Source organism: Oryctolagus cuniculus, chromosome 13 (assembly GCF_964237555.1).
Source record: "Oryctolagus cuniculus chromosome 13, mOryCun1.1, whole genome shotgun sequence".
Classification (NCBI taxonomy): domain Eukaryota; kingdom Metazoa; phylum Chordata; class Mammalia; order Lagomorpha; family Leporidae; genus Oryctolagus; species Oryctolagus cuniculus.
In genome coordinates this window covers 63,320,324-63,342,847 of record NC_091444.1, presented here as the reverse complement: position 1 = coordinate 63,342,847, position 22,524 = coordinate 63,320,324, and the positions used below count along the sequence as shown (strand labels likewise).

The 22,524-nt window shown below is 41.8% G+C and overlaps 1 protein-coding gene across 38 annotated transcripts in view; it reads right to left on the bottom strand.

Moving 5' to 3' along the window:
- The window catches only part of SDCCAG8 (SHH signaling and ciliogenesis regulator SDCCAG8), a 270,085-nt gene that overhangs the window by 211,951 nt on the left and 35,610 nt on the right, over nucleotides 1-22,524 (bottom strand). For 37 of the 38 annotated variants that reach the window (XR_007909721.2, XR_007909718.2, XR_007909716.2 and 34 more), the window contains 3 exons: nucleotides 19,092-19,156; nucleotides 12,869-13,057; nucleotides 4,931-5,069 (listed from right to left, as the gene is read on the bottom strand). Coding sequence is in view for 30 of the 38 variants with exons in the window: in XM_051820787.2 (XP_051676747.1) it covers nucleotides 4,931-5,069; nucleotides 12,869-13,057; nucleotides 19,092-19,156 (393 nt within the window). In the remaining 8 variants the exon portion in view is untranslated. Of the gene's footprint in view, nucleotides 1-4,930; nucleotides 5,070-12,868; nucleotides 13,058-13,160; nucleotides 17,918-19,091; nucleotides 19,157-22,524 lie in introns of those variants that run through there. The other variant, XM_051820799.2, reaches the window with a different exon arrangement.

Sequence of the window (22,524 nt, the reverse complement as noted above, 5' to 3'; positions counted from 1 at the left end):
GTTCCCTAGAGGAAATCTGGCAGTGCCAGGAGACATTTATCTTTGCTTATCACAATTTGGAGAAAACCAGTGTACTACCGGTATCTAGTAGGTAGAAGCCAAGAATGCTATTAACATCCTCCTATGTTCAGGACAGCCTTCAAACAGAATTGTATAGCCCCAAATGTTAACAAGCCATGGTTGAAAAACTGTGCTATAAAAACACATAAGAGGTGTATCGAATCTAGACACAGAAGATCAGAGATTTTCTATAGAGACTGCATATGCTAAGATATATAAGGAGGTAGAGAAATCCAGGCTGTGAAGTGGGAAATTTGCACATCATATACATAGACTCAGAGACTAGAGAGAGCATGGGATAATCACTGGGTTTACAATCATCACCACTGCCATTCCTTATTGAATATTATTGTGCCAAGGTTTCTATATGACAACTCATTAATAATCCTATCTGTCAGTTATTAGCTTAATTTTACATATGAGCAAAAAAAAAAAATGAGCCTCAGAGAAGTTAAATAACTTCTGCATGTTCACATGTCAGTGGATGGTGGAAGAGGAAATTCAGTCTAGATCTGGCTATCACTAGTAAGCCCATGCTCAATCATTAAATTCTCCAGGCTTTCCAAGCTGATGACGGCTGAGTCTGCATGTGAGAGGAGAGTAATGAGAAGTGGTGCTGGAGAGGTAAAAGGAGCCGCATTGTGACAGATCTCATAAGCTTGGAGACCCTCCTGAATGCAGTGGGAATTCACTGAAGAACTTTACTTTTTTTTAAAAAAGATTTATTTATCTATTTTGAAAGTCATGAGTTACAGAAAGAGAGGGAGAGACAGAGAAAGAGAGAGAGCAGCTAGATCAAATGTGGAGCAACTGGGACACGAACTGGCGCCTGTATGAGATACTGGTGTTGCAGGCAACGGCTTTACGTGCTATGCCACAACCCTGGCGCCAGTTTAAGAATTTTTAAAAAGAGAGTCACATGATCAAATCTGTCTTTAAGACAGATCATTTCAAGCCATAGAAATATAGGGAACAGATTAAAGAAAGGGCAATACTAGAGGCTATTGCAAGATATAAACAAAGATATTAATTCATTTTAATATTTATTCGGAGATAAATATTACCATCTTAAGAAAACTTTAGACAGTAAAATTTACACTGGGTGATTGCTTGAAAATGAGGGATGAGGAGAGGATGACATCCAATTTCCAGTTAGATCCTGTTAGCAGTCAAGGACACCACTGAGTGAGACGGATTTGGGGAGTGAATGTAATGAGTCCATCTGAAATTGGAAGATTCAAATTTTACTGGGAAGGAAAAAAACACTAGTTGGGAGACAACAGATACCAATGAGAAACTGGCAAAAAAAAAAAATAGAGGAGGCTGAAGAACAAGAGGTAGGAATGAGGACATGGAGCAGATTTAACTGAGATAGAGAGGAAAGAAGAGGGGCTAGCAGTGTGACACAGTGAGTTAAGCCAACACCTGCGATACTAGCATCCCATATGAGTGCCGGTTTGAATCCAGACTATTCCATATGTGATCCATTTTCCTGCTAATGCACCTGGGAAAGCAGTGAAGACGGCCCAAATACTTGGACCCCTGTCACCTATGTGGGAGACCCAGATGGAGTACCTGGCTCCTGATTTCGACTTGGTATCCCTTTGGGTAGTAAACAAGTGAATGGAAATCTCTCTCTTTCACACCCTCGCTCTTACTCTGCCTGCTAAATAAATAAATAATTCCATTGGTTCCATCCCCAATTGGCACAGCAGGTAAAGCCGCTACCTGCAGTGCTGGCATCCCATATGGGTGCCGGTTTGTGTCCTGGTTGCTGTACTTCCAATCCAGCTCTCTGCTGTGGCCTGGGAAAGCAGTAGAGGATGGCCCAAGTCCTTGGGCCCCTGCACCCATGTGGGAGACCTGGAGGAAGCTTCAGCTCCTGGCTTTGGATCAGCTCAGCTCCGGCCATTGCGGCCAACTGGGGAGTGAACCAGCAGATGGAAGACCTCTCTTTCTCTGCCTCTTCTTCTCTCTGTGTAACTCTTTCAAATAAATAAATCTTAAAAAAATAAAATAAAAAGGGGAAAGATTGAGAAAAGTAGACACCAAAACGAAAGCCTGGAAATGGTATAAGAAGTGAAATTCATACAGAATTAATATTTTATTTATTAGAAGCTTTTAAAAAATTGATAGTGAAACACACACACACACAGAGGCAGAGAGAGAGAGAGGGAGAGAGGGAAAGAGGGAGAAGGGAAAAGAGGAAGAAGGAGAGAGGGAGAAAGGGGGAGAGGGGGAGAGAGAAGGGGAAAAGGAGAGGGGGAGAGGGAGGGAGGGAGGGAGAGAGAGAAGAGTTCTCATCCATTGGTTCATTTGTATAGTGTGTTTCACCTGTTCATTCCCCAAGTGCTCACAATAGCCAGAGGGCAGCTGAAGCCTGGAGCTGGCTGCCACTGTTGTCTCCAAGGGTCTGCATTTGCAGGAAACTGGAGTCAGGAGCACAGTCAGGACTTCAACGCATTCTGATATGAGATACAGATGTCTTAATCAGCAACTAACTACTAGGCCAAATACCCACCTCCAGTCCCAATATTTTAATGAAACACTGATGTTACTAAAGGTTGAGTATTCCTTATCTTAACTGCATAGCACCAGAAGAATTTCATATTTCACAATCTTTCAAATTTTAGAATACTTGCATAGACTTTGTCAACTGCATAACCCTAATATAAAAATCTGAAGTGTGCCAAAATCATAAGTTTTTTTGAGCATCATGTCAGATTCAAAGATATTCATCTATCATAGGATTTGGGATCTCAGATTTTCAGATTAGTGATGCTTAATCTAGATAATGCTATTTTGTCTTTGTTTGTTTATTTATTTATTTATTTATTTATTTATTTTTGACAGGCAGAGTGGACAGAGAGAGAGAGACAGAGAGAAAGGTCTTCCTTTTGCCGTTGGTTCACCCTCCAATGGCTGCTGCAGCCGGCGCGCTGCAGCTGGCACATCGCGCCGTTCGAAAGCAGGAGCCAGGTGCTTCTCCTGGTCTCCCATGGGGTGCAGGGCCCAAGGACTTGGGCCATCCTCCACTGCACTCCTGGGCCAAAGCGGAGAGCTGGCCTGGAAGAGGGGCAACCGGGACAGAATCCGGTGCCCCGACTGGGACTAGAACCCAGTGTGCCGGCGCCGCTAGGCGGAGGATTAGCCTATTGAGCTGTGGCGCCGGCCTAGATAATGCTATTTAATAAAACTTTTTTTTTTTTTTTTTTTTTTTTTTTTGGACAGGCAGAGTGGACAGTGAGAGAGAGAGACAGAGAGAAAGGTCTTCCTTTGCCGTTGGTTCACCCTCCAATGGCCGCCGCAGTCGGCACGCTGCGGCCAGTGCACCGCGCTGATCCGATGGCAGGAGCCAGGAGCCAGGTGCTTTTCCTGGTCTCCCATGGGGTGCAGGGCCCAAGCACCTGGGCCATCCTCCACTGCACTCCCTGGCCACAGCAGAGGGCTGGCCTGGAAGAGGGGCAACCGGGACAGAATCCGGCGCCCCGACCGGGACTAGAACCCGGTGTGCCGGCGCCGCTAGGCGGAGGATTAGCCTAGTGAGCCGCGGCGCCGGCCATAATAAAACTTTTGATAATGATGAAAATGTTCTCTTGGGGCTGGCACTGTGGCACAGCGGGTTAACGCCCTGGCTTGAAGCACTGGCATCCCATATGGGCGCCGGTTCAAGACCTGGCTGCTCCACTTCCTATCCAGCTCTCTGCTATGGCCTGGGAAAGCAGTAGAGGATGGCCCAAGTCCTTGGACCCCTTTACCCACGTGGGAGACTGGGAAGAAGCTCCTGGCTCCTGACTTCAGATCGGCGCAGCTCCAGCTGTTGCGGCCATCTGGGGAGTGAACCAGTGGATGGAAGACCTCTCTCTCTCTCTGCCTCTCCTCTCTCTGTGTAACTCTGACTTTCAAATAAATAAATAAATCTTAAAAAAAAAAAAAAAAGGAAAACAATCTCTACCTGCACTGTCCAATATGGTAACCACCAGCCACATGTGGTTATTGAAGTACTTGAAGTATGTCTGGTGTGGCAGGGGAAAACACACAGTAACTGTAATGATTAAGTTGTGTTTCTTCAAAATGGAGTGACAGTAACCTCCTATTACTAAAATAGCCTGGAACACTGATCACTAGGTATTTATTATTGTCATCATCATCATTAAACATATCTAATTAGCTTATGATGAATCCAGACTTATAGCTAATGATGCTATAAATATATGTATATGCTGTCATCTTTTGTATGTTATCAAAATTTCCATGTACGGCCAGCGCCGTGTCTCACTAGGCTAATCCTTCACCTGCAGCGCCGGCATCCCGGGTTCTAATCCCAGTCGGGGCGCCTGATTCTGTCCTGGTTGCTCCTCTTCCAGTCCAGCTCTCTGCTATGGCCTGGGAAAGCAGTAGAAGATGGCCCAAGTCCTTGGGCCCCTGCATCCACATGGGAAACCGGGAAGAAGCTCCTGGCTCCTGGCTTCAGATCGGCACAGCTCCGTTGCGGCCATCTGGGGAGTGAACCATCAGATGGAAGACCTCTCTCTTTCTCTTTCTCTCTCTCTCTGCCTCTCCTGTCTCTGTGTAACGCTGAATTTCAAATAAATAAATAAATCTTTAAAAAAAAAGATTAAGCACACAATCTCTTAAAGTACTTTACCATATTATACTACATTCTCAGAATAGTGATCTAACAAGAATACTTGCAGAAGAATAAGACTTCTTCAAATAGCTAATTTGTTTGGTATAGAAAAGTCAACATTAGATTAGTATTACTTCATGCATTCGAAAAAGAGAGTTTAGCTATAGAAGAATAACCAAAGACCAATTCAGAAGAAAAGAGTCATTCTGTAATGCCTCCATTTTCATCTTATTAACTTGCCTTGGTTTTTTCAAAATTGGCTTCTTCGGTCATTTGCACAGCTTGTTTCACCTGTTCATAAGCGCTTGCTTCTCTTTGCTGCACATCTGCCAGGCTGCTCCTTACGGAAACTAATGCAGACATTAAGTCATCTCTTTCTCTGTCAGCACAAAAAGAACATTCAAAACAAGAAATGATCAAACGAGTATATACTCATACATCAGGAGGGAAAGAGCGTTAATACGTATTAGAAGAGCCAGGGTGGGCTGGCTCAGCACATACTAAAGCACACTCCAGAGAAAGACCCTCTGTCCTGACTTGTGAGCAGCAAGCAGAGCAGCCAGAGAGGCTGAGCGCATTCATGGCAGGACTGCATCTGCCTAGGACAATAACCTGTTGTGGAGAGAACTGGCACATTAGGGACTACAGAATCAAAGCCAAAAAACAGCAAATTAACTTAACAGCAGGGTTGGGGTGACGTTTGAGGGGGAAGAAGAAAAGAAAAAGTGCACCTAAATAGGAAAGTTAGGTATTGTATCTAAAAACTCAGTCTTTTAAGAAAGAACTAAAGCTATGTTTATGCTGCTGGTTCTCCTCTCATTTATTTGAACAGCAAATATATACCTTTTCATTTTATCTTCCTTTATAGTTTTCTTTTTGCCTTTCTCTTTCAATTCTTTCAGATATTCATAAACACATTCTTCTCTTTCAATAAGCACTGGTGTGAAATCTGTGAAATCCCTTGGTTACACATATAACATTCACAGTTTAACAAAGTCTCATCCCTCTGGGTTTGATCATCACCAAGTCCTACCCCCACTTCAGTTATTCTCAATAGTACCCTAAGCTAAGCTGTTTCTTTGTGGGTAAAAGTGAACTGAATGCCAGCATGCATTCAGTTCCCTGTAACATAGCAAGGATCCATTCTGGTAGGTTAAATAAATCCCATACAAAATATTCCAGGATAATTGGAATAAAAATGTTCAGGAGGCCAAAGAGAGAGAAAAGTGAGAAAATTTCTATACACACAAAGCAGAAAAATCTTTGTTGGACCATTACATATTCTATTCCATGTTTTGTTAAAGGAATTAAGTTTTAAACTGTGATTTCAAATTCAACTGAAACAGTTTTCTTTTCATTGCCAAGTTCTAAACTACCATAAAATAGCCAACTGCGATTAAAAAAAAAAAAAAACAACTTAGCAAACTTTAAAGAATCATAGAGTAGAAGCTTATAAACTTTTAAATTTGAAATGCTTTTAGAATTAACCAAATTAACTCCATTTAAAAAATGTGATGAAGGAAAATAATCTCAGCTATTTGTAGTATTTGGAAGGCAGCCACATTTTAAGAACACTTAACACTGAACAATGTTACAATTATTAGCAGTTTCATAAAAGCTCTTTTTGCTAAAAAAAAAAAAAAGGGTGAAGTGCTACAAATATAAAATTCATGGGATCATGGTGATCTTTAGAATTTCCTAATAAGAGCAAATTTTTTTGATAGAATAAAGTACAATAGATTATGTGAAAAAGTCTAAGAATCAAAGCAATGTTAAGTTACTCTAGTTAAGTAAGAAAACATATTTATGTTTAAACAGTTATATTTGAATTTATTTGCAATCCCAAAAAGCACAAACATAAAAGGGAATTAGCTTCATCACAGATATGCAATCCAAATAGGACTTATAATTTAGAAGAAAAGCAAACTTTACTCTTTAAAGACAGCAAATCAATACACGTGTCTTATAATCAGCTCTCAGATTTCTAATACTCAGTGAAAACCAAAAGTTACTACTCAGTTATATTCTTTTATTAAAAAAATACTCATTTATGGGGCCGGCGCTGTGGTGCAGTGGGTTAATGCCCTGGCCTGAAGTGCCGGCATCCCATATGGGAACCGGTTCAAGACCCGGCTGCTCCACTTCCTGTCCAGCTCTCTGCTGTGGCCAGGAAAGCAGTAGGAAGATGGCCCAAGCCCTTGGGCCCTTGTACCCACGTGGGAGACTGGGAGGAAGCTCCTGGCTCCTGGCTTCAGATTGGCACAGCTCCAGTGTTTACAGCTAATTGGGGAATGAACCAGAGGATGGAAGACCTCTCTCTCTCTCTCTCTGCCTCTCCTCTCTCTGTGTAACTCTGACTTTCATATAAATAAATACATCTTTAAAAAAATACTCATTTATTTATTTGAAAGGCAGAGTTAGCGGGAGAGAGTTAGAGGGAGGAGGAGGGAGGGGGAGGAGGGAGGGAGGGGAAAAGAGAGAGAGAGATAGAGAGAGAGGGAGGGAGGGAGGGAGGGAGGGAGGGAGGAAGGAAGGGAGGGAGGGAGATCTTCCTTCTGCTGGTTTACTCCCCACATGGCTGCAATAGCTGGAGCTGAGCCTGTCCAAAGCCAAGACCAAAAGCTTCTTCTGGGTCTCCCATGTGGGTGCAGGGGTCCAAGTACTTGGGCCATTCTCCGCTGCTTTCCTAGACATATTAGCAGGGAGCTGGTTCGGAAGTGGAGAAGCTGGGACTCGAACCAGTGCCCATATTGGATGCTATTACCCATTACGACACAGTGCTGGCCTGTCTACTCAGTTATATTCTAATCTATTTCTGATACTATGGCATCATCAAAGACAAAATTCTAAATAAAAAGAATGGACAAGAAAAGCTCCAACACTTGAAAGTATGCTAACAGAAACATCACAACAGGTCAAAATCTAATTTGTTTGTTATGGTAGACTCATATTTAATAAACTTAATCTCTTTCCACAATATTCTCTTGCCAAGAATAGAGTTTGTCATCCACTATATACTCAATGACATAAACAACAAAACTGAATGGATAAAGAATCTTCTCTAAGAGGGCATCACAAGAAGTAAACTAAAGCTTCTTCCCATTACTTATATTTTCTGATCTAAATTGAAAAAGTCATCTGACATTTAGAACTGGAACCTAAAGAATTTAGTTGCTCTGGTTCAAACATTTTTCAGAATATAGACTCAATAACTTTAGATTATTGAACAATAGAGAATCACCAAGGATAAACCCCGAAATACAGATGTCTGTTAAGCTCAACATTCAACAGACCACAAAGTGATTATTCTAAAAATCTGGGTAACCACTGGACTGACATACTCCACTTTTCTGTAAGATAAACACACTACATGCTTTAAGCTAGTGCCTCAGACAAATTGAGAAGCTTGGAGGTAGTCATTTTGACAATTTGGAATTATCCATTCAGTTACTGCATTTTGGTTATGGTTTTAACTCTGCCAGACCATATACCAAATTGCAAGCATTGCAAAGTTGAGGGAAAAGGAAGGAGGGCCTCTAGGTTCAGTCAGATGCAGTCCTGCTCTACAGCTCAGAGTCCCCAGCCTAGAGCTAGGCCTAAGTGAGAATCTAACAATGGGAAGTTACACAATACAGATGATATATAGAAGTGAGGGTGGGAGCAGCTCTACAAATCACCATTTTTCAATGCAAAAGCTCAGTGAGTGCTTGAAAATACTATGAAAATGTTCTGATGAATGTGATCAAGGGATTCCTTGAAGCAAAGCAAGCAAAACAGCATTAGTCCTGCAAAATGCCATGATCCTGCCAAAAGCACACTTGATGACGTAAACAGCATGAGTTCTGGGGTGAAAGAGCATGCACTTACACACATTGATGAGCATGTAATATTTAAGGAAATTAGTGTAACAGAGCAAAAAGTACTGAGAAAGTTCCTTTACCATCTCAGCCAACTATTTAAGCAAAAGGGAGAATTGGTCTGATACATGAGTATGTGCATGAGTTTTAACTTGAGATACATAGTGCCTAAGAAATGCCTCATAATTCTTAAATTCTCCCATGATATTATCAATTTATGCAGCATTAAGTATTATTAATAAGCATTATTACTACTTTTTTAAAAAGAAGATCTAGAGGGCTGACTACAACATTTCTTTGTTCCTCATTTCTGGGAAGTTCCTGCTATAGTCTTTCAAAGCCAACTATACAGAACACTGCCAATGACCCACTCCAAAATTACAAGCTGAACTCAAGTCTCTGGGCAGTACTGTGGTAATCATATCACCTTTTCAGAAAGTACACTGAAACTTTTCCAAGGTATTATGAGTTCAGAAAGCAAGTTAAAATAAAGCAGCTCCATCCTGATTACCAATTGAAGGTGTTTTGATCATTAGGCAAGAAAAAGAGGTTACAGTTACTCTTATATACATTATGGTACAGAGAGGCTTGAGTGAAAAGCAGATGTTCAAAAACACCATGAGGACTTCAAATCAAATTTAAAAACACACACAATATCATAAACAGTTAAATATAGCCTTCAAAAACTCCCTGAGATCCCAAAATTGTGCCTGACCCTCTCCTTGTCAACTGTACAAGTCACTTGTGTCATTTATTCAAAACAGGACATGATAAAGGATGTAATAAGGGAGCTTAAAGCAGGTATCATAATACTTCTAAGAGGCCATGAAACTCTTGATTGATCATTTTTAGGGTTTTAATTCTATGCTACAATCATATATGGATATGATACAATAACAGCTTATTACAGGGTCAGGCTTTAACTACACATAAAACTGGAAATCCAAACCTGAAAAGTGCTGAGAACTTTTCAAAGTCAGCATAGCACTCAATATTCAGCATTCTGCATTGATAAGCTGAAAAAAGCTTAAGGCCAGCTTAAGCCAAGGGAATCATATAGACAAAAATTTTCATTTACAAAAAAGCAGCAGTATTTCATCATATTCTGTTATTAAAACAGAACATGAGACAATGATATATTGACAAAGCAGAAAATTGAACTAAGTAGTTGACATTTACTGTAAGCGGTTAAGAGATCAAATTTAGGATAGAGATAAAGGAATACATGACTGAGCAAGAATTTAATTTCTAAATGACTGCCAGACTTGGAATCCAACACTATAGCTTCCTTTTAAAATCTTTTTCTCATTAGGTAGAAGAATAATATGAAAGACAACAGGAGAGGAAACTCTGTTTCTCTGTTTTTCATTTATTAGTTGACTTTGCTATGCTACCTGTTTTTAAACTTTGCCTCTTTCTGTAATTTGGTTAAGCTTGCTTGCCTTTTTTTTTTTTTTTTTGACAGGCAGAGTTAGTGAGAGAGACAGAGAGAAAGGTCTTCCTTTTCCGTTGATTTACCCCCCAAATGGCTGCTATGGCTGGTGCACTGCGGCCAGCGAGCACCGATCCGAAGCCAGGAGCCAGGTGCTTCCTCCTGGTCTCCCATGTGGGTGCAGGGCCCAAGCACTTGGGCCACTGCCTTCCCGGGACACAGCAGAGAGCTGGACTGGAAGAGGAGCAACTGGGACAGAATCTGGCACCCCAACTGGGACTAGAACCTGGGGTGCCGGCGCCACAGGTGGAGGATTAGCCGAGTGAGTCATGGCACTGGCCTGGTTAAGCTTTTTTCACTTTTAAATTATTTTTTTTATTACATTCTGTTTCTGAAATTATCAATATAAAGACCCATTTGTTATAAACTTTTTTTAAAGTGTAGACTCTGCTCTTTTATACTTTTTAAAAAAGATTTCTTTCCCTTTCTCTCTCTCTCTCTCTCTCTCTCTCTCTTTGAAAGGCAGAGTTACAGAGACAGGGAGAGACAGAAAGAGAGGTCTTCCATCAACTAGTTCACTCCCCAAACGGCCATTAATGGCTAGAGCTGGGTAGATCCAAAGTCAACAGCTTCTTCTGGGTCTCCTGTGTGGGTACTGGGGCCCAAGGTATTGAGCCATCTTCTGCTGCTTTCCCATGCACATAGTGGGAATCTGGATCAGAAGTCTAGCAGCTGGGACTCAAACCAGTACCTACATGGGATGCCAACATTGCATGTGTCGGCTTTACCTACTATGCCACAGCACCAGCCCCTGTTATACTTTTTTTTTTTTATTAAGATTTATTTATTTATTTGCAAGGTAGAAGTAGAGTCAGAGAGACAGAGAAGTTTTCCATCTGCTGGTTCACTCCCCAAATGGAGCAGCTGGGACTAGAACTGGTACCTTATGGGATGCCAGCACTGCAGGCAGCAGCTTTATCCATTATGCCATAGTGCTGGCCCCCTGTTACACATTTTCAATTCCTGTGCCTTCTCCCATCTCTCCAGTGCATATCACTATTAAATATTTGATGCTTATTCTTTTAAATCTTTTTCTATACATATTATGAACCTACAGAAATTTTGTACTGTGATTGTACATGGACTTCAAAAATTACAATTTCATATAAACTGGGTATATCGTTGGATATCTGGTATGTTGTTTACTTTAAGCAATATGTTTTAGAGACAATCTCCTGTAGAACAGAGATTCTATTTCATTTAGACTATATATAAAATTTTACAGTTTAACTAAAACACAACTTACTTTCACAACATTACAAAGAATAATGCAAAAATCTTCCTTTTAAAGGCCCTGGGGTCAGTGATGTGACTCAGCGTGTTAAAACCACAGCCTGCAGTGCCTGTACTCCATATGGCTGCCGTTCAAGTCCCGGCTGCTCCACTTCTGATCCAGTTCCCTGCTTACGCGCCTGGGAAAGCAGTGGATGATGGACCAAGTCCTTGGGCTCCTGTACCCACATGGGAGGCCTGGAAGAAGCTTCTGGCTCCTGACTTCAGCCTGGCCCAGCCTGGTCATTGCGGCCATTTGGGGAGTGAACCAATGGATGGAAGATCTCTGTCTCTCCTCCTCTCTCTCTTTAATTCTGTCTTTCAAATAAATAACCAAATATTTAAAGGCGCCACTGTACATATGAGCTTTTTTTCTTTAGGGTAGATTTTGTGAGGAGCAACTCGGACTAGACTAAGTTACTGGAATTAAGACTTATTCTATGCATCTGCTCTCCCACAATATGGAGCTGGGAGAGGAGTAAACAGCTTCTACACAGCTGCCTCCAGTTCGACCAATAACCTGCAGGAGCTGATCCTGCTCCTGATTGGAGGAGAGCAGCGTACTCGGCGTGTGGGTAGCAGAGTTGGGATTGGTGGAAGAGGACTATAAAGGAGGAGAGAGACAACATGCACCAGGTACATCTAAGGGGAACATCTATCTGAAGAACACCTGAGCAGCCCCCCAGAGAGCCGGCCGGTGGTGTGCCACTCCCCTGCGAAAGTGGGGAAAGTGGCAGGGGGGCCCGCCCCTCCACGGATGTGGAGGGACGGCAGCCAACCCGGGAAGAACCAGCAGCAAACCCGGGAAGGGCTGAGCAGATAAAAGAACAGTGCAGGGTCCTGTGTCGTTCCTCCGTGAAGAGGGGGAGCGACAGATTTTAAAAAGTTAAATGCACAATTTAAACAGTAATCGATAGTACTATATTACCTTCCAAAGTAGTTGTGCCAAGTTATAGTTCCACCAGCATAGCATGCAAATACTCACTAACTCACGATCTCATCAACTACTGTGATTATCAGTTGTCCTAATTTGTTGTTCTGATGGATTGTGTTTTGAGATTATATTGATTTCTTCTTTTATTGCTCACCAGTTCCTATTTTTTTACCCACTACATAACTGAGCAGTTTGCCATTTTTGTTTCAAAAGAAAATCTTTATACATCCTACCAATCTTGTTACATCTGACAAATACTTTTTCCCATCTTTGAATTTAATTTGTAGTATTTTATCACACTGAGTTTTAAGAACAGTGCAAGATTTGTAATTTGAGAATCATCAAACTAGAAAGAATTATAAAGATTATCTAGTTCAACTCTCTCACTCAAGATGAGATTGAAACCAAGAAATAAAAGTTATTTGTCCAAGGTAACATGGTTACCACAGTTGGCAGAGACAACCAATTCTGTCTTCAAGAAAGCTATAATAAACTTTTAGAATTCATTTTATTTGAAGCTTAACATCAATCATGTGATTTAGCATAGGGATAAAAAAACACAATCTCCTTTAAAGACACAATTTTCCATGTTGCCACAGGCTATGTCATGGCAGTGTACTTACTTAGTTAGTCTTTCGATGGTCTCCATATGAATGTTATTATGGGTTTGGGAAAGGACAGCTTCATGCTGAGCACATTTCAAACAAAGACCACCAACGCGATTAGAAAGATTAGCAGCAAGAAGAGACTCTTTATGCTTTAGCTGCTCTTTAAGATCTTCATATTTTTTCTGAAATCCAGCATAGTCTTTCCTAAAAAGCAGGGAAAAGAATGGTAGGGAAAGATCAGGTAAAGGCACTAATTTCAAATGACTCATCATAGTGATAACTACCACTACCATTTAGGAGTGTTTACCTTGTGAGATGCTTTATATAAAAGACATTATAAATTCTTAACCACAACCCTGAAATGTAGGTGTAGTTCTCCTAATTGGCACATTTAATATAATAAAATGTCATTATATTAGGCCGGTGCTGCAGCTCAACAGGCTAATCCTCTACCTGTAGCCCCGGCACACCGGGTTCTAATCCCGGTCAGGGCACTGGATTCTGTCTTGGTTGCTCCTCCTCCAGTCCAGCTCTCTGCTGTGGCCTGGGGAAGGCAGTGGAGGATGGCCCAAGTGCTTGGGCCCTGCACCCGCATGGGAGACCAGGAGGAAGCACCTGGCTCCTGGCTTTGGATCGGCGCAGCATGCTGGCCATAGTGGCCATTTGTGGGGTGAACCAATGGAAGGAAGACCTTTCTGTCTCTCTCTCTCTCTCACTGTATACTCTGCCTATCCAAAAAGAAAAAAGAAAAAAATTTCATTATATTAAATAATTAGTTGTGGTTTGTATAAGATTTTATACAAATTAGAATCTACCTGATATTGGCTGTCTTTTCAAAGGATCTTACCTCTATCAACAACACACATACAGATGCATGCACACACACACAGATACACGCACACAAACTCCAAATACAAATCCTAAACTGTTTCTCTTAATAAAGGGGTGCAGTAACATAATAGGGCATGCTTAACGTAGGAGAAATAACCTATTTCAAAAATGTAGCTTCTTAAAATGTACAGAGTACCTCAAAAGTTCACATAAAGAACGCGAGTTTTATCCACATCTAATTTACTATTGTCCATTTTTCTTAAGAAAAACAATAATTTTCCAGTCATAAGATTGCAAAAGTAGCAGCTGTTTACTGGAAACATGTAACTTACTGAAGGGCTGGGGAATGAGGTGAGTGTCAGGTGTGTATTTGAGAGAGCTTTGAAAAGTTCATAGACAATAAATTAAATGACAGTTTTATTTTGGTACAAAAACTTTTTTTTGAAATCCATGTATAGCTTCTTCATTTACACACTTTCTATTATATTAAATGTTTATTTATTTTTACCTACTTAAAAGAGTAGCAGAGACAGAAAGACAAATGTGGAGTGGGAGAAGGAAAAGGAGAAATAAAGATATCTTCCATTAGTCCAAATGCCTGCAACAGCCAGGGCTGCGCCAGGCCAAATTCAGGAGCCAGGAAGTCCATTTGGGTCTCCCATTGGGGCAGCAGAGACCTAAACACTTAAGTCATCATCTAATGTCCCCCTGCATTAGGAGGAAGCTGGATTTGAAGTGGAGCAGCCCCGATTCAAATCAGATTAATTTGCTGTTAAGCTGGCTCCCACATACATATTTTCAATGAACTTTTAAAAGACCCCTCATGTGTGGGGTGTGAATGTATGATTTTTGCTCTTTGTTTTTTACTGTGTGGTCCTGCCACCCAACTGCTCCCCTAGAGGTTTTTCTCCCAGTGACTAACAAATGAGATGTATATTGTCCTCCTCCTCCTTCGGAATGCTTCAGTAAAGTCAACCTGGGTAACTAAGCTTGCTTGTCTAGACAGCCCTATCCTAGTGTGTGTGTGTGTATTTAAGATGTATTTATTTATCTGAAAAGCAGAGTTACAGAGAGGCAGAGGCAGACAGAGAGAGAGAGAGGGAGGGAGAGAGAGAGACAGGTCTTCCATCTGCTGGTTCATTACCCAGATGGCAGCAACAGCCAGAGCTATGCCAAACCAAAGCCAGGAGCCAGGAGCCAGGAGCCAGGAGCCAGGAGCCAGGAGCCAGGAGCTTCTTCCAGGTCTACCACGTGGGGGCATGGACCCAAGGACTTGGGCCATCCTCTACTGCTTTCCCAGCCCGCAGCAGAGAGCTGGATTGGAAGTGGAGCAGCCAGGACTCAAACTGGTACCCATATGGGATGCTGGCACTGCAGGTGATGGCTTTACCCTCTATGCCACAGTGCTGGCCCCATCTAGTGCATATTTTTTTTTTTTTTTTTTAAATCAACCTCCTAACTCAAACAGGAGACAGTTGCCCTTAAGTTCTTGGACTAATGAAGGAAGCCACTTTATCTCCAGCACTATTTTCCCTGTTGTCAGAGGTTCTATGCCCAGGGGTCTACAGCTCTCTTAACTTGCTCAGTGTCACAGAGAAGTCAACAAGTCAATATTTGGCTGTCATACTCTTGGGATTTTCAGGACTTTCAAACAGTTCAGAGAAAGTGGAAAAGATCCATAGCTGCATAAGGGTTAAAAAAAATCTAATGGCAATTTGAAGTTGGAAAAAAGAAAAAAAAAAGTCTGATTTTTATGAAAAGAACTTTGGAACACATTCCAAAGTCTAAGGAATTTTTGTCAAGTTCAAACTGAAAAAAATTCCAATAAAAACTAGAAATGTCAAAAAGAGAAAATTAAAAATAAATAGCTATGTTACAGTCATGAGTTTCTGGGAATGGTGACTTTAACAAAATGTCTCTTTACATTTTTTTTTTTAAAGATTCATTTATTCATTTGAAAGTCAGAGTTACAGAGAGAAGGAAAGACAGAGTGAGAGAGATCTTCCATCAGCTGGTTCACTCCCCAGATGGCTATAATGGATGGCGCTAGGCCATGTTGAAGCCAGAGCCAGGAGCCTTTTCCAGGTCTCCCATGTGGGTGCACAGGCCCAAGCACTTGGACCGTCTCCTGCTGCTTTTCCCAGGCCATTTGCAGGGAGCTGGATTGGAAGTGGAGCAGGCAGGACATGAACCAGGGCTCATATGGGATGCTGGCCCTGCAGGCAGCAGGTTGTACTGCTGTGCCATGATGCCAGCCCCAACAAAATACCTCTTAAAATAATCATATATTAAGCTAAAAGTAGACGAAAAAACAGAAGAGTGCAGAGAACACAATTTAGTCTATGGCAAGTTTTAATATTTTAATGTAATTAAACTGAAAATTTGAATTCTGAATGAGAAAAAGTCACAGTCTTGTGACTAAAATGATCTAGACATAGATTATATTAAAAACTAAAGAACCAAATCACAATAGAAATCAAAATGTAGCAAAGTAAGATAAAAAGCAAGAAAACAAAAAAATTGGACTTTTTAAAATGCTAGGTTTCTTCATAAAAAACAAATCTTGAAAGAAATACTACACTAATCATGGTAAGCTATGAAAAGCCAGAGTATATTAAAATTAAATGAGCTGGGCCAGCATTGTGGCACAGCAGGTAAAGTGGCCACATGTGACTCTAGCATCCCATAAGGGTGCTGGTTCGATTCCCAGCTGATCCACTTTGATCCATCTCCCTGTTAATTCACCTGGGAAAAGCAGAAGATGGCTCAAGTGCTTCTTCCCCTGTAGCCAATGTGGGAAGCCTGAAAAAAGCTACTGGCTCCCGGCTCCTGGCTTCCACCTGGCCCAGCCCTAGATGTTGTGGCCATCTGGGGAGTAAACTAGCAGATGGAAGTTTCAATCTCTCTCTCTCTCTTTGTAATTCTGCCTTTCAAATAAATAAATAATAAAAATCTTAAAAAAATAGCAATATTATATGCAGTACAAGCCATGAGTTCTGGTTTTTAGTATAATTCTACTTAGGTGTCTAGATAGCATATGGCCTGGAAGATTTTATAAGATTCGACTTGTTAAAATAAAATTTAAGAATTTACTTTGGCCGGCGCTGCGGCTCACTAGGCTAATCCACCGCCTTGCGGCACCGGCACACCGGGTTCTAGTCCCGGTTGGGGCACCAGATTCTGTCCCAGTTGCCCCTCTTCCAGGCCAGCTCTCTGCTGTGGCCAGGGAGTGCAGTGGAGGATGGCCCAAGTGCTTGGGCCCTGCACCCCATGGGAGACCAGGATAAGTACCTGGCTCCTGCCATCAGATCAGCACGGTGCGCCAGCCGCAGCATGCCAGCCGCGGCGGCCATTGGAGGGTGAACCAATGGAAAGGAAGACCTTTCTCTCTGTCTCTCTCTCTCACTGTCCACTCTGCCTGTCAAAAAATAAAAAATAAATAAAATTAAATTAAAAAAATTAAAAAAAGAATTTATTTTAAAATATATTTGATTTTAAAATATTTTTTGTCATTATTTTAAAATAACCTGGACAGGCATTTGACACAACAGAAAATCACTGCTTAAGATTCCCACATCTCTTGTCAAAAAAAAAAGGGCCGGCGCCGTGGCTCACTAGGCTAATCCAGCACCTTGCAGCACCGGCACACCGGGTTCTAGTCCCAGCCAAGGCACCGGATTCTGTCCCGGTTGCCCCTCTTCCAGGCCAGCTCTCTGCTGTGGCCAGGGAGTGCAGTGGAGGATGGCCCAAGTGCTTGGGCCCTGCTCCCCATGGGAGACCAGGATAAATACCTGGCTCCTGCCATCGGATCAGTGCGGTGTGCCGTTGGGTGAACCAACGGCAAAGGAAGACCTTTCTCTCTGTCTCTCTCTCTCTGTCCACTCTGCCTGTCAAAAAAAAAAAAAAAAAAAAAAGATTCCCACATCTCATATTGGGAGTGGCACTTCCAATCCAGCTCTCTGCTAATGTGCGCCCTAGGAAGTAGAGATGAAGGCTAAAGTGTTTGGATCTCTGACACCTTTGTGGGACACCCAGATTGACCTTTAGCTTGGCTCAGTCCTGACTGCTGTGGGTATTTGGGAAGCAAACCAGAGGACAGAAGATCTCCCTGTCTCTCTTTTTGTCTTTCTGTCATTCAAATAAAATAAAATAAATAAATAAAAATAATCTTTAAGAGAAAAATGATAAATTGATATTTGATGTCTTTTTCTACATGAAGCACCAATGCTTAACCTATAATTTTTAGGCTTTATTAGGATTTATAACATAGATTTTACAAAAAGTATGTGAAAACTCATCATATATACTCCAATGCATTAAGTATACAAATACTCAAAGTATTATATTATTGTTGCAATTTTAAAAGTAGATAAATATCTGCAGAGAAAAAAATTATTTATAATTTGAAAACTGAATTATTTTTAACTATTTTACTTCAAACACATAACTTCATAAAGGCAGCTAGTGATTCTTACTTCTATGAGAAAATACAAATATTTTACAACAGATAACATGAATAAGTGGGATTTGGAAAAGGACTCACAATTTTACAACCTTTTACCCTTTAATAATCTGAGAAAATGTTTCCTATTGCATATACAAGTTCATCAAGTACTTCTGGGAGTGTTTATCCTAGTGGTTGAGATGACCATGTCTTGCATTGGAGTGCCTGTGTTTGGTTCCCAGCTTCGGCTCCTGACTCCGATTTCCTGCTAATTAGCTAATACTAATGCCCTGGAAGGCAGTGGTTGATCACTCAAGTAATTGGGTTTATGTCACTACATGAGAGACCTAGATTGAGTTTCTGGCTCCTGGCTTTAGCCTGGCACATCCACAGCTGTCTTGGTTCTTTGGGGGGAATGAACCAGTAGATGTGAGTTTTCCGGCTGTGTCTCTGGCTGTCAGTTAGTCTGTTTTTTATTTTTTTATTTTTTAGTTTTTTGATAGGCAGAGTGGATAGTGAGAGAGAGAGACAGAGAGAAAGGTCTTCCTCTTGCCGTTGGTTCACCCTCCAATGGCTGCCACAGCCGGCGCGCTGCGGCCGGCGCACTGCGCTGATCCGATGGCAGGAGCCAGGTACTTATCTTGGTCTCCCATGGGGTGCAGGGCCCAAGCACTTGGGCCATCCTCCACTGCACTCCCTGGCCACAGCAGAGAGCTGGCCTGGAAGAGGGGCAACCAGGACAGAATCCGGCGCCCCGACCGGGACTAGAACCTGGTGTGCCAGCGCTGCAAGGCGGAGGATTAGCCTAGTGAGCTGTGGCGCCAGCCAGTTAGTCTGTTAAATAAAGAAAATGTTGTCAGGTAATTCTAAGATTGAGTAAAACTGACAGTTCAGTGAACATTCAAATATATTTTCAGATCATTATACTTTTGCTACAATTATAAAGGTTTTAATTCACTTTACCTTAAAGATTTCAATTCAGATTCTAGGATTTCATACTTTTCTTCATAGTTAAGCTTTGGTCTCACCTATAGAAAAGAAAAAAAAGTAAACCTTCTTCATGTTATGTATTCTATAAGCAGATTTAATCACTAACATTAAACTCAATTATTTTTCTTTTTACATAAGAGGAAAAACAATGTGTGCTCTCAGGAAATTCTTTCTCTAGTTCACCCTAAGTTTTCTAATTTTACCAGCAAAAAATGTCTGCAAAGAACTACTAACTCATAAAATGTTGATTACTGATAAACTTTCTTTTATTTCAAATTTCACACATCAGGTCTTACCCCTCAAAATATGACTCTGGGAAAAACTTATTGTAACCTGTAAGATCCTAGGGCACAAAGATCAAATCTTCTTGGAATTCCCCATGTGACTGCTGCAAACAATATGTGCTGGGTGAATAACAAAAAGTAAAGCTATGGGGCCCACTGCTATGGTGCAGAGGGTTAACGCCCTGGCCTGAAGCTCCGGCATCCCATATGGGCTCGAGACTCGGCTGCTCTCCTTCTGATGCAGCTTTCTGCTATGGCTTGGGAAAGCAGTAGAAGATGGCCCAAGTCCTTGAGCTCCTGCACCCGCGTGGGAGACCTGGAGGAGGCTCCTGGCTCCTGTCTTAGAATTAGCATAGCTTGGGCTGTTGTGGCCAGTTGGGGAGTGAACCATCAGATGGAAGACCTCTCTCTCTCTCTCTCTCTGCCTCTCCTTTCTCTGTGTAACTCTGACTTTCAAATAAATAAATAAATAACATTTTTTTAAAAAAAATAGAAAAAGCTATGACCACAGAATGATAGGGCATGGCCAGTGCCGTGGCTCACTAGGCTAACCCTCTGCCTGCGGTGCCGGTACCCAGGGTTCTAGTCCCGGTTGGGGCATTGGGTACTGGTCCTGGTTGCTCCTCTTCCAGTCTAGTTCTCTGCTGTGGCCCAGGAAGGCAGTGGAGGATGGCCTAAATCCTTGGGACCTGCACCCACATGAGAGACCAGGAGGAAGCACCTGGCTCCTGGCTTCGGATTGGCGCAGCGCTGGCCGTAGCAGCCATTTAGGGGGTGAACCAACAGAAAAGGAAGACCTTTCTCTCTGTGTGTCTCTCTCTCACTGTCTAACTCTGCCTGTCAAAATAAATAAATAAATAAATAAATAAAAGAAGAGAGAGCATGCCACTTGTGGGAAAGGGAGCCTACTTCCCGGAAGTAGGGGGTATTTCCAGAATCCTCTGGGATCTTTCCCCAGGGGGGAAAAAACATAAAAAATAAAAGAATGATAGGGCAAACTAATACACTACAAGTCGCTGTGACTATCCAATTATTCTTTCATTCAACAAATAATTATTGTATATCTAAGGTTAAGACGCCTTGAATCTCAGGGAGCTTATTTTCTAGGAAGGAATGGAATTACAGCTGAATAATTTCCTTTACATGTAATTTCTCAATGAGGAATGCAGAAGGTAAAATGAAATCAGAGAGGTAGAAACTCCTAATTTAGCCAAAAATCAATAAAGAAAGCTTCGCAGAGATCTAAGATTTGAAGAATAATTTCAAGTAAAGCAAAAAACATGGATGCTAAAGAAAGCATTCTGTATGTTTGGGCAGTAAATAGGTAAATATCATTAGAACGTAGAACACCAAAGGGCTAATGTTACGGTGCAGTGGGGTAAGCTGCTGTCTGCAATCCTGGCATCCCATATCAGAGCACTGGCTGCAGTCCCTGCTGGTTGGCTTCCCATCCAGCTCCCTGCCAATGAACCTTGGAAGGCATCAGAAGATAGTCCAAGTACTTGGGCCCTGTTACACATGTGGAATACATGGATAGAGTTCCAGGCTCTTGGATTTGTCCTGGCCCAGCCCAGGCCGGTGTGGCCATTTGGAGTTAAACAGCAGGTAGAAGATTTCTCTGCTTCTCCCTTTCCTTCTGTAAGTCCACCTTTCCAACTAAATAAAATTTAAAAAAATAAAAAAGAATGTAGAATGTTAGGTGAAGTGGTTGGAGATGGGCCAAACAGATGAGATTTAGCCATGAGAAAAGAATAAAAACATTAAGACATTTATCTGGTAAACAAGATTCATGTAAACTTCCTGTAGTAGAGGTTCTAGATGACTAGAGAAAGTTTTTAATCAGATTTGAATCTTTTTTCTTTTAAAGATTTATTTTATTTATTTGAAGGGCTGAGTTCTAAGGGTAGGGTTGGGAGCATGGGGCAGGGGGGAAGGGAGAGGGAAAAGGAGAAGGAGGTCTTACATCCGCGGGTTCACTCCCTAAATGGCCACAACAGCCAGGGCTAGGCCAGACCAAAGCCAGGAGCCTGGAGCTTCATTCAGATCTCCCGCAAGGGTACAGGGGCTCAAAGACTTGGACTATCTGTTGCTTTTCCAGGTGCATTAGCAGGGAGTTTGATTGGAAGTGGAGCAGCTGTGACTTATGGGATGTCAGTACTGCAGGCTGCAGCTTAACCTGTTATGCCACAATGCTGGTCCCCAGATTTGAATCTTTTTTTTTTTTTTAAGATTCATTTATTTATTTGAAAGGTAGAGTTACAGAGAGGCAGAGGCAAAGAGAGAGACAGAGAGATCTTCTATCCACTGGTTCACTCCCCAAATGGCTCTAACAGCCAGAGCAGGCCCTATCCAAAGCCAGGAGCCAAGAACTTCTTCCAGGTCTCCCATGTGGGTGCAGGAGCCCAAGGACTTGGACCATCATCTGCTGCTTTCCCAGGAGCATTAGCAGGGAGCTGGATCAGAAGTGGAGCAGCTGGGACTTGAACCAGCATCCATATGGGATGCCAGTACTGCATGTGGCGGCTTTACCTGCTTTGCCACAGAACCAGCCCCCTAGATTTGAATCTTAAATCAGTCTTGAAGTATGGAGAAAGGGAAACCAGTAAAGAAATAACTTCAAATAGAGAGAAATGAGACAAGCATATGAATAAAAGCAACTAAGCAGTAAAGATTGGAAAGAAAGCATTTAAAATAGGGTTATGTATCTAAAAATAAAGCATACAGAAAAATGATGGAGAAAAGGACACTAAAATTAATTCTGAGTTTCTGAATTGAGCAACCAAGTGAATGTATATGCTAAAGATATTTTTTCAGACCAACAAAAGGAGATAAAAGGGAAACATAAAAACATTCTAATTAATTCAAAGAAGATAGAAATATATGAGAAGGGGAACAAATAACAGATGGTAAAAAAAAGAAGGCAAATAGAAATATGGTAGATTTAAACTCAACTATGTAAACAAGCATATTAAATGTCAATGGCTAGGGCTGGCGCCATGGCTCACTAGGCTAATCCTCCACCTGCGGCACCGGCACACCAGGTTCTAGTCCCAGTTGGGGCGACGGATTCTGTCCTGGTTGCTCCTCTTCCAGTCCAGCTCTCTGCTGTGGTCTGGGAAGGC